The sequence below is a fragment of the Loxodonta africana genome, chromosome 12 (genome assembly GCF_030014295.1).
Source record: "Loxodonta africana isolate mLoxAfr1 chromosome 12, mLoxAfr1.hap2, whole genome shotgun sequence".
Lineage (NCBI taxonomy): Eukaryota > Metazoa > Chordata > Mammalia > Proboscidea > Elephantidae > Loxodonta > Loxodonta africana.
In genome coordinates, this window is record NC_087353.1 from 93409304 (window position 1) to 93427696 (window position 18393).

The 18393-nt window shown below is 51.8% G+C and overlaps 1 protein-coding gene across 8 annotated transcripts in view; it reads right to left on the minus strand.

The window, feature by feature from the left end:
• The window catches only part of CARD11 (caspase recruitment domain family member 11), a 135518-nt gene that overhangs the window by 14911 nt on the left and 102214 nt on the right, over positions 1-18393 (minus strand). For 7 of the 8 annotated variants that reach the window (XM_023555927.2, XM_064295979.1, XM_023555929.2 and 4 more), the window contains 9 exons: positions 13001-13180; positions 11956-12108; positions 11108-11233; positions 10253-10450; positions 9169-9345; positions 6094-6145; positions 4108-4193; positions 2996-3096; positions 1717-1769 (listed from right to left, as the gene is read on the minus strand). In XM_023555927.2, the coding sequence (XP_023411695.2) occupies positions 1717-1769; positions 2996-3096; positions 4108-4193; positions 6094-6145; positions 9169-9345; positions 10253-10450; positions 11108-11233; positions 11956-12108; positions 13001-13180 (1126 nt within the window). The remainder of the gene's footprint in view (positions 1-1716; positions 1770-2995; positions 3097-4107; positions 4194-6093; positions 6146-9168; positions 9346-10252; positions 10451-11107; positions 11234-11955; positions 12109-13000; positions 13181-18393) is intronic. The other variant, XM_003416501.3, reaches the window with a different exon arrangement.

Below are 18393 nucleotides of genomic sequence, written 5' to 3' on the forward strand. Positions count from 1 at the left end.
ATATGCAAGCATCCTCCTTCCCACTGGTGACGACTATAAGCACCTCAGTCCCTACAAGGGTGAGACTCAGGGACATTATTCCTCTCCATGACCGGTGTACCCGGCACAGGGCCTGGTGAGTCATGAGGCTCCATATTGCCTGAGGTGAACCTACTTCTTGGCTGCAAGGGGAAGGTGGCCAGGCTGCCCACACGCTTTCCATCGCTTGGAGCTATGTGCCCAAGACCACACCCTCACTTCCGGCCTTCTGCAAGGCCCCTTCTGGGACCAGGGCCATCCCTTCCACCATACCAGCTCCGGCCCTGGGACCATCTTAGGGCCATTGGGTCCCCGCGGTCTCTACCGTATCTGCCCGTCTACGCCTCCAATTTCAGAGGATGAAAAACAACTTTGATTCGCACCCCGATTCCAGTCTCATCTTTTTCCCCTCATTCTCACCACTCATTTTATTCAGGCCGGTTAGCGCTTTAATACATGAGTTTCTTTATAAGTCTCCTTGCTTCTGGTCCGTTCCTCAGTCTATTGCTGAACTGACCTGTCACGTAAACTCTCTAAGACTCTGTTTCTGTATCTGTTGAATGAGGTGAATAATAGCATTTCTGTCACTATGAGTTGGAATCGACTCCATGGCAGTGGGTTTATGTCAGTCACGCACCTAGCACAGGGCCCAGCTACATTACATGATTTAAAAAACAAACCCACTTCCATCGCGTTTATTCCAGCTCAAGGCAACCCCATGTGTGCAGAGAACTGTGCTCCATAGGGTTTCCAAGGCTGTGACCTTTCAGAAGCAGATTGCCAGGACTTTCTTCCCAGGCACTGCTGGGTGGGTTCGAACCACCAACCTTGAGGTTACCAGCTGATGCAAAGTGCTTTTGCCACCTAGGAATTTATACCACACGATAGCTGTTAGTTTTCAGAGAGCCAGCCTTAATTCTGACTCCTTATTCAGCCGCTGTATGGCTCCCTGAGGAGTCTGTATAAAACGAAGAACAAACTCCTCGGGTATCCCCTGGCCACGGGCAAGCTTGTCTGAGACACAGGCTGCATTTTCCTCTTGCCAGGACCGAGTGAACAGAGAGCACTTGGGCACTGCTGTCTGAGTCCGCCCACACATATTCACTGGGGACCTACTATGTACAAAGCTCAGGTCCTGCGGAGTCAGAGACATGTGTAGTGCCACCCTGCTCGTGGGAAGCTCCCCCAGATGGCAGACAGTCCTGCACCTGTGACATTTCTCAATCTTGGGCCAGAGGGCAGATGATGATGGATTGAATTTCATCCCCCAGAAGGATCGGTTGAAGTCTTAACCCCGTAACCTCTTATCTGTGAACGTGCCCTGGTTTGGAAACAGGATTTCTGAGGGCTAACATGAAGTCATACTGGAGGGCCGGTCCTAATTCTATAAGACTTCTGCACTTATAAAAGAGGGGAACTGATACTGTGAGGCAGACAGAGAACAATGGCCATGTGACCATGTAGGCAAACAGAGCTGCAAGCCAAGGAGAACCAAGGATTGCCGGGAGCCAGCAGAAGCCAGGAAGACAGGCATGGAGCAGATTCTCCCTCAGAGCTTCAGAAGGAATCAACACGACCAACACCCTCATCTGACTCCCAGCCTCCAGAGCTGTGAGGTGAGACATGTCTGTTCTCTGAAGCCACTCAGTTGGTGGTACTTTGTTACAGCAGCCCAAGGAGACTGAGACAGGAATGTACCGTCGAGATCCAAGGCATCAAATCCACCGCTGTCGTTGTCTTCTTCAACTGTGCTGCAAGACACAGGGGAGGCAGAAGAGGAAGCTCGCGTGTGCACGTGAGTGCATGTGCACAGGGTGGAAGGGAGCCTGGGGGGTGTCTCACAATCTGAGGCCTGGTTCTGACAGCGGGATTGGCAAGTAAGAAAGGCCACCAGGTGGGCAGAGGGGGATGGGCTGAAGGACAGGAGAAGAAGGCTGGACTCTGCAGGGACACAGTACCCATGGAGCCACGTAGAGGGTGGTCGAGCCTGCTGCATTCACAGGGTGTGCGGAGGGAATGTGAGGGCAGGTCAGCAGGGGTCCCTGACAGCCCCCACCTGCTACCTCCCACTCACCCCTCCTCTCTGACATGGTGAGCACTTAGCGCCCATTTTGCACTCTGTGCGTGTGTGCTGTACAATAGGTTTGAAATAGCTGGAGTGCCCCTTCAGGTGGAGAAGTGGACGGGGTGATCCTGTTTATGCCGTGTGTTCTAAATTGTCCACATGCCACAAGGGTGGAGGTAGCCTCAGCACAGCTGCTATCTGGGGCTTCCCAAAGCCACCCCAAAGACACGGTCTGATTTGAGCTGAGTGGAGTTGGGCACGGAGGCACGGGGAGCAGTTAGGAGGCAGTGGGAGGGCTCATCATCTGGCCAGTTTGGGAATATGGTGGCCACTTTACCTATTCCTAAATTGCCCAGAGGGAGAAGATTACTAAGGAATTCAGGTGGGTCCTTTGCTTCTAATCCTTCCAACCTGTTCTCTGGAGGCCAAGGGATGTGGTACATCTAGGCTCAAAACCAAACCCTTGGCAGGACCTGGGAGTGGATCCAGAAAACCTTCCAGAAGACCGACCAACCATCTTGACTTTCGATGACTTTGAACGTGCAGCTGATTGGAAATATCTGGAGGACCAGGTGTACTGTACTATGGTTTTCCTTGTTGGGGACACTAGTGGCTCCCAGGGGGTGAGGAGAGCAGAAGGGCTGGGGAAGCCACCCTCACAATACTTCCAGGCAGCATGTGGCAGACTGGCGAAGATTTCATCAGTTGCCACTGGCTGGGTGGCCCTAGACAGTCACTTCTCCAAGCCTCAGCCTCCGCATCTGTAAAATGGGCCCCATCCCGCCCGCCTGTCAGGGTGGCCTCAAGGACTGATGGCTCCGTGTGTGCAGAGTGGTGCAGAGGTGATGCAGGTGAATGGGCACACGCGGGCTCCTGACAAATGTCTCCGCTTCTCCCCATCCCACTACCCACCTGCGATGGGGCGCGTCTTCCTTGTAGCGCCTGACGATGGAGTCATTCCCTGGGGGCTCGGCAGTGATGGACATGATGCTGTTCCGGTTCCGATGGGGTGGCTTTAAAAACACACGGCGTGTGATGGGGTGCTGGGTATTTATATGCCAGTGCCTCCACGGGCATAATATTCCATCCACGGGGGCTAAATTTAACTCAGCTGACTCCCGCCTCCTGCTCAGATGGTGAGCACTGCAGCAGGCCACTCCTGGGGGTGATTTTGGCCAGAGATGGCGGTGCTTGGCCCTTGGGGGCCGGCCACATCTGGTCCAACATCTGCTCGCAGTGCAAGGGGGTGGGGGGGCGGGGGGGATCTGCCAGCTTGGAGGCCAGGGGAGTACCACCTTGCACAGGTTGGGCTGGGGCCCCTGCTGTGGCCAAGATGGAGACCACCAGCCTGGGACTATGCATAGAGCCCAGACAGTGGCCTGCTGGAGCCTGCTGGGGGTCGCCTTCGATTTCTGCCTCCCGAGCTGCCACCAGCCTGGAGTCATTCATTATGAAATCTTTGCCTCCCCAGGGTCGAGTTTGGAAGCGGAGCTGACAAGCTTCCTGCGGCTTCCCTCAGGGCTGGAATTTTAATTCTACTCCTTTGGTGCCTGGCTGGGGGCAGTGGCGCTGGGTTCCTGCCTCGGAGACTCTGCAGGGCTCTGCCGGGTGGGCTGGAATGGGGAGAGGGGACTGGGGCCAGGGAGGGGCCTGGGACTCCACAGTTCGTAGCCTTGGCACTGGTGTGCCCACTCCCTGGGGGCCGAGAAGCTGCAGCCGCTGTGCTAGCAGCCTGTGCCTGTCCGCTGCAGCCTCGGAGGCCTGTCTCCTCTCCCACCGAGTGTGAAATTGGGAAGGGAGGAGGCGGGAAGGTGTAAATACATTGTGAGGCCACAGAGCAGTTTTAAGTGAACACGGTGAGGCCGGGCTGTAGCTGCGGGTGGCCAGGATGCTGCTCGTGGCTGGGCCTGGGCAGGGAGGTGCGTCCGTGGGCCTGAGGGTTCTGGGGACATAGAGTCCTGGAAACATGGTGCCAGGCCTGGGACTGGGTGGGCATGAGGAGGGGGAGCAGGAGAGGCCCTTACCATCTTCGCAAAGGCACTGTTGGAGGGCAGAGAGCTGGAGGAGCTGGGGCTGGCGTCCAGGTCATCTTCTTCATGGCCGCGGCCTGCTGTTCATAGGAGAGAGATGGAGACGGGGGAGGGGGGCTCATGGGGGCTTCTCTGTTTGGCTGCGGCTCCTGCACCTCCTTCTAACAGGGCCCTGAGTCTCTGCCCCACCTTTTCTGGCATCCGCTGGGGGAGGAGCCCTAGAACCTTCTTTCTTACCCTCCCCCACCATTGTGGGCTGAACCATGCACAAGTCTCTGAAGACTCACCCGGCCCCGGCAACACTATAGGACAGCTGACACTTGGGGAGTAAGCCACCAGGTAGGTGTGGATTTTCCTCCCAATTTCCTCACACCTAAAACAAATCCCTTCCCTTTAAACAGGGCTGGCCGGCGGGGCCCTTGGGCAAAGTGTGGGGCCTCCTCCGGAGAGCCCCCTTTGACTCGCCCCTGCTACCTACGGGCCATGTGCACACCGTTCAGAGCGCCCTGCTGCCAAGAAATGTCACCATCCTCTATGTCCCCACTTTGCTGTGTGTGCATGCACACACATGCTCACATACACACGCTCACATATACACACATGCACACTAGCACACCTGTGCACATACATGTATGTATGTGCACACACCCAGTCAGGCACGCACACACACGTATGTACACTCACGCACACACACCCCCACATACATTCATGCACATAAACACACATGTACATACTCCTAAACACGCCCATGCACGTACATACATGTGCACACACCCATACAACATTGGCAGGTAATACTAACACACACACATGCACACTCAAACACAGACATATACCTGTGTGTACACATACCCGCACATGCACCCTGCCTTGAGGGGATGAACCCTGTGTTACATTCGCAGATCCTGAGCATCTAGCACTTGGCAGCTGCTGATGAGGAGTGAAGAGGACTGTGGCCCTGGGTGCCCTCTTCCTTCCCCTCTACTTCCCACAGCCCCGCCTGACACGCCCTCAATAGGCAAGGCCACGGAGGTCCCTGATGAAGTCACTGGGGCCCTGTTTTCTGCAAATGTCCCTCCTGCATCCTCCCCCTGCCTGGGGAGAACCATCAGGGCCCAGGTCTGGATGCATCGCACCCTGCCCACCCCAGGGCCCCTCATGTCCTGGGGGATGAAGTCCTCCGTCTTTGGGTCGGCATCTGAGGTCCCCGCTCTCCCTGCTTCCGCCCATCACTCTTCTGCCTGGCCCCGGCTGGCAGAGCAGCTTTCCGCACTGAGGATCACATCTCGCCCCTTGTCTATACTCTCCCCTTGGTGCCAAGGGTCCCCTTCTGAAGACCATGCCCACAGGTCAAAATTCTCCTCTTTCCAACCCAGTTTCAATGCCACCTTGAGCGACCCTGCTCCAACCACCTCCCCCCCGACCCCCAACCTCTCCTGGTTGCCTGGTGCTATCTGCCTCTCTCCATTCCTGCAGTGGGCTCTGGAGGCATCTCCTTGGACCTCCCTGTACACAGTGGAGGCTGGATTTGCTTGGGCCAACCCTCACTGGCCAGCTGGTCCCCCCAGAGCTGCAGAGAAGACCAGCAAGGGATGTTCTTAAGACAGTGTATCTGGGAGAGCCCAAGGCTTCGGGGCAATCTGCAGCCTCACCCCAGGATGGCCTGGCCAGCAGTTTGGGAGAAGGTCAAGCAATCCTCCAAAAAAAGTCAAAGCCAGCTGAAGTGGCTGGGGCTCCCTAATGACAGGGAGGGCAGGAGGATGCAGAGGGAGCCGGAGAGCCATGTGTCCTCGGCTGGGACTCCTGCCCACTCGGACGATGGTTAACATTAATTACCACCTGAGTGGATGCCCGCCAACCTGAGGCTCCTCAGGCTTACCCAGGGTTTACCTGGCAGGATTGATGCCTGCAAGGGGAGAAACAGATGGATGGAGAGAGCCAGAGAGATAGTAGGCAGGAGGCCTCAGTTGTCTCACTAACCTTGAAGATCTGATGCTCGCTTCAGGCTGATGGGGGACTTGGCTCTTTGCAGCTGAAAGAGGGAGGGGGCAAAGGAAAAGAGAGGATAGAAATCAAACAGGGCTCCAGACATATCTCACCAGTGCTAAGGAAAAAATCAAGCAGTGCCAGCCCGCCCTGGCTGGTCTCGCAGTGGCCTGTGTCAGGTGAAGCAGCAGAGCCACTAGGACCACGATGTGCACAATGCCCACGGCCGTGCAGAAATGACAAGATGCGGGCGCCCTCAGGCCCCACCAGGCAGCTGCTGCAGACCAGCTCTCACCCTGGGAAGTGGTGTAATATGGCTCTCAGCAGAAGTTGGCTGGAGAGCCAGGAGTGGTGGCAGGGGCAGGAGGGCTGTGCGAGGAGCAGAAGACCGAGCAGAGGTGGGTACATGGCACAGGGGAGTTTCCAGGGCCACGTAGTTGTAGCGTGTCAACGGATGTGCTCTCGGGCAGCTACGCCCACCACTGTCAGACGAGGCCCTAAATGGCTCCCGATAAATTTCCATGCCCCGCTGGTCACAACCTGCTTATTGGAGACTATATCATTTACTCGCTCACTCATTATTCACTGGGAGCCTGTCGTGTGCCAGGATTGTACCAGATACTGGAGACATGACAAAGAGAAAAGCAAACAGGACCTCCCCGAATTCTCATGAGAACCCCACAGGTTCCCCCCATTATGTTGTTGGGTGCCGTCAAGTTGATTCCAACTCAGAGCGACGCCATGTGACAGAGCAGAACTGCCCTATAGGGTTGCCTAGGCTGTCATCTTTTCGGGAGCAAATCAACAGGTCTTTTCTCCTGTGGAGCCGCTGGTGAGTTCGAACCGCTGACCCTTCAGTTAGCAGCCGAGCACTTAACCATTTCGTCACCAGGGCTCCTACTCCCATTATCCGTTCCATTGCTGTCAAGGTGATTCTGACTCATAACGACACTAGAGGATAGAGTAGAACTTCCCGGTAGAGGTTCCAAGGAGTGGCTGGTGGAGTCCAACTGCTGACCTTTTTGGTTAGCAGCTGAGCTCTTAACCATCGAGCCACCAGGGCTCCACCCCCATTATAGAGCTGGGGAAACTGAGGCTCACAGCAGCTAGATAACTGGCTCAAGGTCATCCAAGGTGGTGGAGCTGAGACCACAGGTCTAGCCTCTCACACCACCTCTCACCCCAGGTAGCAGCTGCCCCTTCCACTGGTGAACGATGAGTTTCGCAGGGGCAAGTTCAATGTCATAAACATTGTTGGCTTCCTAGCACAGGGCCCAAAATAGAGGTAGTACAAAATAACTGTTACATGTGGTCATCCCAGAAAGTAGATCCGTGGGTGCTGGGAGAGGCGGGGGAGGGGGGGATGTACAAAGGGCACAAGGAAACTTTGGGAGGACGGACATGTTCACTATCTAACTGGGAGTGAACGGTGGTTGTGGTTTCACTGGTGTAGACATATGTCAAAACTCACCCAATTGTACACTTGACGTAGGTGCAGTTTGCTGCATGTCAATAAAGCTGTTTTAAAAATCATGGCCCCTGAAGGAGGGACATGCTTGTTCTAGTCAAGGAAAAGCTGGGAGGCCAGTGTGACTAATGTCAACCTTATCATTAATACTTATTTAAAAACCCATCGTCGTCAAGTTGACTCTGACGCATAGTGACCCTATAAGACAGAGCAGAACTTTCCCATAGAGTTTCCAAGGCTGTAATCTTTATGGAAACTCTATGCAGATGATACATAGAAAGTGAAGAGGACTTGAGACACTGATGATGGTCAAAGACTGCAGCCTTCAGTATGGCTTACACCTCAACATAAAGAAAACAAAAATCTTCACAACTACACCAATAAGCAACACCATGCTCAACAGAGAAAACACTGAAGTTGTCAAGGATTTCATTTTATTTGGATCCACAATCAACATCCACGGAAGCAGCAGTCAAAAAATGAAATGACGTATGGCACTGGGCAAATCTGCTGCAAGAGACCTCTCCAAAGTGTTAAAAAAGCAAAGACGTCACTTTGAGGACTAGGGTGCGCCTGAACCAAGCCACAATATTTTCAACCACCTCATATGCATGCAAAGGCTGGACAGCGAATAAGGAAGACAGAAAAAGAACTGATGCCTTTGAATTACGGTGTTGACTAAGAACACTGAATATACCCCGGACTGCCAGAAGAATGAACAAATCTGCCTTGGAAGAAGAACAGCCAGAATGCTCCTTAGAAGCAAGGATGGCAAGACTTCATCTGGTACTTTGGACATGTTATCAGGACGGCCAGTCCCTGAAGACGGACATCATACTTGGGAAAGTGGAAGGTCAGCGAAAAAGACCCTCAACGAGATGGATACACACCGTGGCTGCAACAATAGGCTCAAAAAGTAACAACCGTGAGGACGGCACGAGATTGGGCAGCGTTCTGTTCTGTCGTACACAGGGCCGCTATGAATCGGAACTGACTTGATAGCACCTAACAACGACAACGATCTTTACGAAAGCTGACTGCCACATCTTTCTTCCATGGAGTGGCTGGTGGGTTCGAACCGCCAACCTTACAGTTAGCAGCCAAGTGCTTAACCACTGCACCACCAGGGCTCCTGACTGACACTTAGTTCTTACTTACAGTATCCTAAGTATCCTTCTATTAACACTTACAGGGTCGACCTTATCACTGAGTTTTCTGGCTAACTTTATCACAAAGTATTCATCTGTGACAAGTATGAATTAATCCTGGTGAGTTGTTGCTGCTGTGACCCCAACTCCCAGAACAATGCTTGACATGTGACAGGCACTCAATTTATAGTTGTTGAATATATGAGTGAACCTGGGAATAACGCTTACTTTATTCTTTTTTTTTAACTTCTATATATTATTATATTTACAAGGGATGGGGGAATTGGTAAAAACTAACAAACAATAAAAAGCAGGAGTGGGCTGAATTCTGTTAATAGGGCCCAGGTAGGTGGAGCCCCTCCTAGAAGGGCCTGCCCACGGCGCCAGTCACTTGGCTCCCCCCAGTGGTTCTGACGATGACACCAGGGCCCCCGCCCCAACGTCCCCCAGTACCTGGATGCCCTTCAGGTTCATCCTGCGCTTGGGTGGGTGGTAGGGCAGGAAGTACTTGTTATCTTCAGGGGACTCCTCTGATGTCGAGGAATCATCCGCTTCCTGACCGTTGGTCCTGGGGCTGGCATCCCCGAAGCTCTGCGAGATGATGGTCACCGGTAGGTTCCGGGGCAGGCTCTGAGACAAGAAGAAGCCGCACCAGAGATGGGGCGAGATGGCAGCCCCAGGTCAGCAGGCAGCCAGGGGTCTCTCGGGTGCCCACGCCTGACCAGCATGGCCCCTTCTTCCCTCTGGTCCTGCTGTCCATTCGGATGCCAGGGCCCACAGTCCCAGCTCCACCGTCTCTGCCCCTCACACCATGCTCTCCTTCTCCCTTCTCCCAGGGGCTCAGTCAGACCCTGCCTTCTTTTCCAGGGATAAAGACATTACATCCTACCTGGTCTTGCCCTTAAATCTGACATCTCAAACTCCAGCTGCCATCGTATCAGCTCTGACTCATGGCGACCCTGGGTGGGTCAGATAGAGCTGTGCTCCAAAGGGTTTTCAATGGCTGATTGTTTGGGAAGTAGACTGCCAGGCCTTTCTTCCCTGGTGCCTCTGGGTGAACTTGAACCTCTAACCTTTTGGTTAGCAGGCAAGCACTTAACCATTTATACCACCCAGGGACTTCTAAATCTGACATGGTCTCGTTACATTTCCAATTTCTAGCCCTGTCTATGCTAAAAATATAGAAAAATATTGCTGAATGGATGACTAATAATAATAAAGTCAATAACAGTAACAATAATAAAAATAATAGTGCCAGCTGATGTGTGAAGTGCCTTATATCCATTATCTTATGTTATCTTCCCTGACAAGTATATATTATTGTTAATAATCACTTTTTACAAAATAGGTGGAGCTACCTGTCCAAGATCACCCAGCTAGTGTTGCAATGCCGGTATATCACCCCACTCTCCTAACTCCTAACGTGAGCAGGTTCTACCGCGTCACTAAGGCTAACGGCCATGGGGCTATTCTGGGTGTGGGAGGGAAGGGCCCCTGCCTGGGAGCCGGCTGCACGGCCCACCTGGTCATGGCTCACCTGGTCGAGGGTGCCGCTGTCCTTGGAGAGGCGGCGCAGCTTGCTCTCCAGGTTGACGATGCAGGCCTCCCGCCGGACCATCTCAATGCGCATCTCGTCGTTCTTCTCCTCCAGCTCGCGGATCTGCTTCCGGTACTTGTCCTTCTCAATGAGGCACTGCGAGTACTGGGTCTGGGCCTCGTCCCGGGAGTGGAAGGCCTGTGGTGGGGGACAAGGTCACCTGTGACTCACACCCACAGGCCAATGAGAGCCAGGACGGACATTCTGCCCAGCCAGAAACCCACTCTCCCAGCCTGTGGGTCGGACATGCCATCTCCCGCTCTGGTCTGGTTCTGACTCACGGGCTTGTCCACCATTTCCATTGTCAATGCTACATGTGGCCATTTGTCCAGCCCTCAGGATGTGCCAGGCTGCACGTTAAGAACTTTGATGCAGTGTCTCCTGGAGCCCATACCATGGGCCCATGAGCAGTACCATCATCACCCCAATTTCACAGATGAGTACATTGAGACTCCAGGGTCTGGAAGCTTGCCTGTGTCACCCACCTTACGAGTGACAGTGCTGGGAGCTGAGCCTCCTTGTCTCACCCTGGAGACCAAGAACTGATGGACCACGCTTTCCTTTGCGAGCTATCTGCGCCCAGCTCAGGCCACCCAGAGCCCAAACGCCTATAAATTCTGAAGTCTCTTGGCATGGAATTCATCTTCAGGAGAGAGGCAGGACAGAGGGACTTGTGAGTCATCACTGTGCAGCTGGTGGCATCCCATGGGATGGGTCCCTGCCCTGGAGGAGCACAGCCCCTGCCCATGCCCTGGGCCCACTGTACCTCTTGCCTGCGCCCTGGGCCCACTGTACCTGGTCGCGCTCCCGCTCCACCTCATCTAGCTGTAGCATGACGGTATTCATGCGGTGCCGGTACATCTCACAGTCCTTGCCCAGCGTCGAGCACTTCAGCTCCAGGTCCTCCTTCTCCTCCAGGTACTGCCAGCCACGCAGAGAGATAAAAGCATGTGTCAAGCCATTGACAGCACAGGGTGGCTGCAGGCAGGTGGTCCTGCCCTAGGCTGATGGGTCAGGACTTTATCTGTCCTTCTAAAAGCCAGATATCTGGCTGGGAGGGACCACAGTTCGAGGGCAGCCGCTCAGTGGAGCTTTGTTGTGGACCTATTATGTGCCAGATAACAAAGTGGGCACTGGGGGTCCATGGAGGACCGTGTGGACATTGTGCCTGCCCGCCTGGGCCCGCTGTCATGGGGGCAGGGCAGGTGTTAAGCTAATACTTGTTACTGTTGTTAACTGCCTTCAAGTCATCCGACTCCTGGCAACGCCATGCACAATGGAATGAAATGTTGCCTGGTCCTGCACCATCCCCATGATTGGTTGTAGGTTAGACCACTGTGATCTATTTGGTTTTCATTGGTCTTTCAGAAATAGATCACCAGGCCTTTGTTCCTAGTCTGTCTTAGTCGGGAAGCTCCGCTGAAACCTGTTCAGCATGAGAGCAACACGTAAACCTCCACTGACAGACGGGTGGTGGCTGTGCAGCAGGTGGACTGGCATGGAAGCAAGAATTATGCCACTGAACCACTGCCCTGTTCTAAGTACTTACAAATGACCAAATAACTGTAAGGGGGCTGGATGCTGGGAAGGATAGGGGATTCTCAGAGGGCTGTGTGGGAACAGGGCGGTCACTGTACGCCCACCTTATCTCGCAGCTCCTCGGCCTGGCGGGCCTCCTCCTGCAGGTTGTAGATTCTGTTGACCAGCTCTTGCCGGTCCTCCAGGGCCTCCTTCCGGTCATGTTCCAGGATGTCCAGGATAGCCTTGTCCGAGTCTGGCAGACTGCGCTTCCCAGCCTGAGGGCAGGTGGGGAGGGTTAAGGGTGTGTGTGGGGTGTGTGTGTGTGTCTGTGTGTGCTGGGGGCACAAGAGCCAGCAACAGACACAGAGCGAGCAGAAAGCTGGTGCCAGGAAAGCAGAGGCAACTCCTCTTGCCTCTTGGGGTCTGTAAGAAGCTTATCACTTGGAAAGAAACATAAGGCTCACTTCTGCTTGGGGTCTCCTGATGCCCATTGTTCTGCAGGCTCTTATCTGAGCTGAGAGGAGCCACAGTGACTCCTCAGAACACTTCACAGGTGACAACAAAGAGGGGCTGATCTGTCTCCCAGATGCCTCCCCTGAAATACCAATTAATCTGCGCTGGTTCACCCAGGATACTTCTTCCGCTTGGAAGCCGAGCCAGGCAGCCAGTCCCAGGAGGGGCGGATAATTCTCCAAAAAGGGGGCGAATACCTTTTTCCTTCCCCTGGGGGATGCTATTTCTCTGCAACTTCCTCCTCTATACCCACAGAGGACTTGGGGATGACACTGTGGGAGGCACCTGAGGTTTTAAAAAATGGCACAGAGTTGAGGGCTGAGTTTCTTGAAATTTTGAAGGGCAACTGGGTATCCTAATATGCTTTTTTGTCCTCACAGGTGCTGGCTTTGCGGGGAACGGGGATTTTCTGGGAGCTCTCCCATTAAGAAACATTTCACAAGTATTATCTCACATAGTGGCAAGGCTCTAGAGGTGGGTGCTGTGGTCTCCCCCACTTGGCAGAGGAGGAAACCAAGGCCCCAAGGCTGACGGGGCCCTGAGGTTAGCGGGAGGGCCGTGGATCCCCTGGCAGGCATGCCTCCTCAGTGCCCTCGCCCCTCTGCATACCACATGGTACTCACCTGGCCCCTCCACCCATCACCCCATGCTTACCTGGATGACGGACTGCAGCTCCTGGATTTTGGTCTTGAGCATCTCGTTTTCCCGCTCCAGCTCCAGCACCTGCTCCCTCTTGGGCCGGTTCTCAATGTCGTTCTTCAGCTTCAGTGACTGGTTCCTCTCCAGCTTGCATTCCTCCTCCATCTTGTTCAGCCTGTGCTTTAGCTGGTCAATCTGAAATGCCCCCAGGGTGCCAAGGAGAGCATGCAGCTGGCATGATGCACTCTGAGAAGGCAACACTGCTCTGGGCCCTCCTACCCCCAGCATGACCTGTGTGAATTGCTTGCCCTGTTCCAGTGGGTAGCAGAGAATGGAGCAAAGAGACCTTTTCCTAAACCACCATCTCCTGTTGATGGAGAGTCCTGATTAGTTCATTTAGAATGGTCCTGTTGTTGTTGTGTGCCGTTGAGTCGATTCCAACTCATAGCAACTCCATGTGGCAGAGTAGAAGTTCCCCATTGGGCTTCCGAGGCTATAATCTTTATGTGAAAAGACTGCCAGATCTTTGTCATGCAGAGCCATTGGGTGGGCTCGAACCGCCAACCTTTTGGTTAGCAGCTGAGCATTTAATTGTTGTGCCACGAGGGCTCTTTATAGAATGGTCCTAAAGGGGTTATATGGCTCTTAGAAAACTCCCTCAGTGACTTTTGTAGGGTGGAACAGGTTATAATCAACCAGCTGCCACCGAGTTGACTCCAACTCCTGGCGATCCCATGTGTGTCAGAGTAGAACTGTGCTGCGCAGGGTTTTCAGTGGCTGAATTTTCAGAAGCACATAGCCAGGTCTTTCTGCCAAGGTGCCTCTGGGTGGACTCAAACCTCCAACCTTAAGCCCAGTGCTTAACCCTTTGTACCACCCAGGGAGCCGCAACAGGTTATAGATTAGGATAGGAGATAATCAAGCGGGTGTTTCTCCGAGGTGTAAGTTATCATTTAATTGCCCTTTTATAATGAACTCCAAATTCTGAGCGTTGGAACTCAAGGATTTTCCTGGAAAACCCTAGGGAGTGAACTCTGACAGGTCAAGGCCCTGGGCTCCCACCCTGAACTCTGCCCCCCAGAGCAGCCCTGCTTGTATGTTTTATTCACTTGGGTTTTGCACAAGACATCATTTGAAGAAACAGCTCTGCTGCTAAAAATAAGCTTGAAACCCAGTAGACTGTAAGCTCACAGGATCTCTAACCTAAATAATCTATGTACACATGAGACCAGAAGAACTGGATGGTGCCCGGCTACCATCACTGAATATTTTGATCAAAGATTCTACAGAAGAATCGCGATCAAAAGGGGAAAAATGCAGAACAGAGTTTCAAATTCTCATGGAATCCAGACTTTCTGGAGTCATGGAGGCTAGATGAATCCCCAAAATTATTGCCCTGAGATAATCTTTAAATATTAAACCAAAAATGTCCCCTGAAGTCTTCATTAAACCAAAAAATAGTTTAGCTTAACTAGTAAGTAAAGGGTATCTGCCTTGAGCATTGTGCTTTTAAGATCAACCTATATCAACAGCAACTGGAAAGATCAGAAAGGAAACTTAGGGGGCAGTGAGTTTATGTTAATGAGGGAGGAACACTTTGGAAAAGGAGGGTGAGAACGGTTGCAAAACTTGAAGAGTGTAATCAATGTCACTGAATTGTACACGTAGAAACTGCTGAATTGGTGTATGCTCTGCTGCGTATATTCTCAACAACAACAAAATAAAATAAATTACTAAAAACACAAAAAGAATTTGTGCAAATTTAGTGCTAGAGAGTGGTTTCCTGGAAGACCAGTGGCACCTAGAAATGGGACAACTAGAGATGGGCCGAGTGTCACCCTCAAGAGGTGAGCGTCAGGAACTATGAGCTGATGACTTCTTGAACCTTTCTGACATCCTCCCATTACCTAAGTTCGTCTACTCCCCTGGACTGACTGGCCTTTGTACAACACTCGAAGCAAGGAGATTGTTTTCATGGGTTGCAAGGAAGAGAAGCGTCAAAGGGCTGGGTCCCTTTTTCAAGTTGAGGCTTGTGGCGAGAAGAGTCTTAAGAAATCTGGCAGGTACAGCGCGGTGGCTTTAGCAAAGAAGAGATTGCTGCTGCAACCCTGTGGCCCTAGGAAGGAAAAGAGGGGCATGCAGGGAAGCAACGAGGGACTGAGAAATGACCCAGGGGCACAACTCAGCTGGCCAGATGTTCTTTCAAGTTCTAGACATGCTTTCTCACTATTAATATGTTGTTTGGTGCCATCGAGTCGATTCTGACTCAGTGACCCCATGTGACAGGGTAGAATGGCCCCATAGGGTTTCCCAGGCAGTAATCTTTATGGGAGCAGATTGCCAAGTCTTTTCTCCCATGGAGTGGCTGGTGGGTTCGAACCGCTGACCTCTCAGTTAGCAACAACAACAAAAACCCAAACCAACTGTTGTTGAGTCGATTTTGACTCATGGTGACCCCATGTGTATCAGAGCAGAACTGTGTTCCATAAAGTTTTCAATAGCTGATTTTAGGAAGAAGATCGTCGGGCCTTTCTCTGGGTGGATTTGAACCACCAACCTTTTGTTTATCAGCAAGCACATTAACTGTTTGTACCACTCAGGGATTCCCCAGGAAAACTTAATACAGAAGAAAGTTCTAGGAGAGAAATTTATGTCCCTTCCATAGACTAACCCTCAGTAAGGTCCCTGGGTGCTGCAAATAATTTGTGCTCAACTGCTAGCGGAAAAAGGAGCCCTGGTGGTGCAGCGGTTAAGCACTGGGCTGCTAACCAAAAGGTCTGTAGTTAGAACCCACCACCCGCTCCTCAGGAGATAGATGTGGCAGTCTGCTCCCATAAAGGTACGGACTGGGAAACCCTATGGGGCAGTTCTACTCTGTCCTATTGGGTCACTATGAGTTGGAATTGACTACATGGCAATGGGTTTTTTTTTTTTTTTTTTGAGTTTACTAACTGAAAGTTTGGCAGTTCAAACTCACCCAGCAGTACCGCAGAAGGTCTGGTGGTCTGCTTCCATAATGATTACAGTCAAGAAAACTCTACGTAACACAGGCGGTTGCCATGAGTCGGAATGGACTTGATGGGAATGGGTTTGGTTTCGGTTGGAATCCTAGGTAAAATAGCAGAGAACTCTCTCCTTGTCACACAAAAAAGTCCTTGGAATCTTTGAAGATCAGCTCAAGCGTCCTGTTCTGGGTCCAGTCCCAGATCCCTAGCCCCACCCAACTGAGCGTGAAATGCTAGCACTGGAGTGCGCAGGAGATGAGCCGATTTGCAAGACTGTTGATACGTGAACTCTCTCACTCTACACGGCAACCCTACAGGGCCCATATATTTGTCTCATTATTGCCGCTTACAAATGAGGAAACTGAGGCCATTAGTCAAACAAGCGGTAAAGGCTGGGGCCAAGAGTTGAACTCCAATCTCCAGGATTTACAAGCACATATTTTTTTTTTTTAATTTTTATTGTGCTTTAAATGAAAGTTTATAAATCAAGTTGGACTCTCATACAAAAATTTATAAACACCTTGCTATATACTCCTAATTGCTCTCCCCCTAATGAGACAGCACACTCTTTCCCTCCTCTACCTCTTTTCGTGTCCATTCAGCCAGCTTCTGACCCTTTCTATCCTCTCATCTCCCCTTCGAACAGGAGATGCCAACATAGTCTCATGTGTCTACTTGATCCAAGAAGCTCATTCTTCACCAGTCTATCCCATAGTCTAGTCCAATCCCTGTCTGAAGAGTTAGCTTTAGGAATGGTTCCTGTCTTAGGCTAATAGAAGGTCTGGGGAACATGACCTCTGGGGTCATTCTAGTCTCAGTCAGACCACTAAGTCTGGTCTTTTTATAAGAATTTGGGGTCTACATCCCACTGCTCTCCTGCTCCCTCAGGGGTTCTTTGTTGTGTTCCCTGTCAGGGCAGTCATCGGTTGCAGGCGGGCCACCACCTAGTTCTTCTGGTCTCAGGCTGATGTAGTCTCTGGTTTATGTGGTCCTTTCTGTCTCTTGGGCTCGTAATTACCCTGTGTGTTTGGTGTTCCTCATTCTCCTTTGCTCCACGTGGGTTGAGACCAATTGATGCATCTTAGATGGCTGCTTGCTAGTGTTTAAGACCCCAGACACCACTCTCCAAAGTGGGATGCAGAATGTTTTCTTAATAGATTTTATTATGCCAATTGACTTAGATGTCCCCTGAAACCACGGTCCCCAAGCCCCTGCCCCTACTACGCTGGCCTTCGAAGCATTCAGTTTATTCAGGAAACTTCTTTGCTTTTGGTTTAGTGTAGCTGACAAGCACATACTCTTAACCCATACACTCCACTGGCCACTCAGGCACTGACTCAACACACCTGGATTCCAGTTGATTGTTTGCTGATCCGTCTGCTTCACTAAATTGTAAGTGACTTGAGCAGAGATCAGCTTATTTATCCTTGTGTCCCCCACAGTGCTTAGCACAGTACCTTACACATGGCAGGTGCTTAATAAATATTCTGAGAATCTATTTTCCACACAGCAGCCAGAGTGATCCTTCTAGATATAAATCAGTTGTCACTCCCCAGCTCGCAATCCTTCAGTGGCTTCCCATTATGCCTGGAGTAAATTCCAAAGCCCTTACCATGCACCCCTGCTCTGGCCCCCGGCCATCTCTCCCACCTCATTTCCTAGCACTTGCTCATTTGGCTCCAGCCTCACTGGCTCCCTTACTGGTCCTCAAAAATCCCAGCATGGCCCCAACTTAGGCCTTTGCCTTTGCTCTTGCCTCTGCCTGGAACGCTCTTTCCTTGAGAGCTGTACAGCATGGGCTCCCTCCCTTTGTTCAGATCTCTGCTCAAGCAAGTTACCTTCTCAGAGTGCCGCTTCCTGCCACCCTACTTAAAATAGCACCCTTCATTCTCTAACTTCCTACCCTATTTTCTTGTTGTCTTGTGCCATCGAGTCAATTCAGGCTCATGGCGACTCCAGGGTAGAATTGAACTCCACAAGGTTTTCTAGACCATAATCTTTACTGGAGCAGATCGCCAGGTTTTTCTCCTGCAGAGCCATTGGGTGGGTTTGAACCGCCAACCTTTTGGTTACTGGCCTAATGCAAACCCTTTGCACCACCCAGGGACTTTATTTTCTTTTCTTCATAGCACTTATTATTATTGTCTCTATCTGTTTTGGTTAGAAGGTAAGCCCCATGACCTCAGGGCCTTAGTCTTGAGTTTTGTATCCTCCCCCCCAAAAAAACCTGTTGCCGTAAAGTTGATTCCAACACCTGGAAAAAGAGCCTAGGTGCGTGGTGGCACTCAATAAATAGAAGGAATGAGTGAATGAAACCAGTTCCCTTCCCTTTCTCCATTTCCAAGGTAAACTCATTCATGCCTTCAATCATTTGGCTGTTGAGTCAGTCACTGATATTTACTG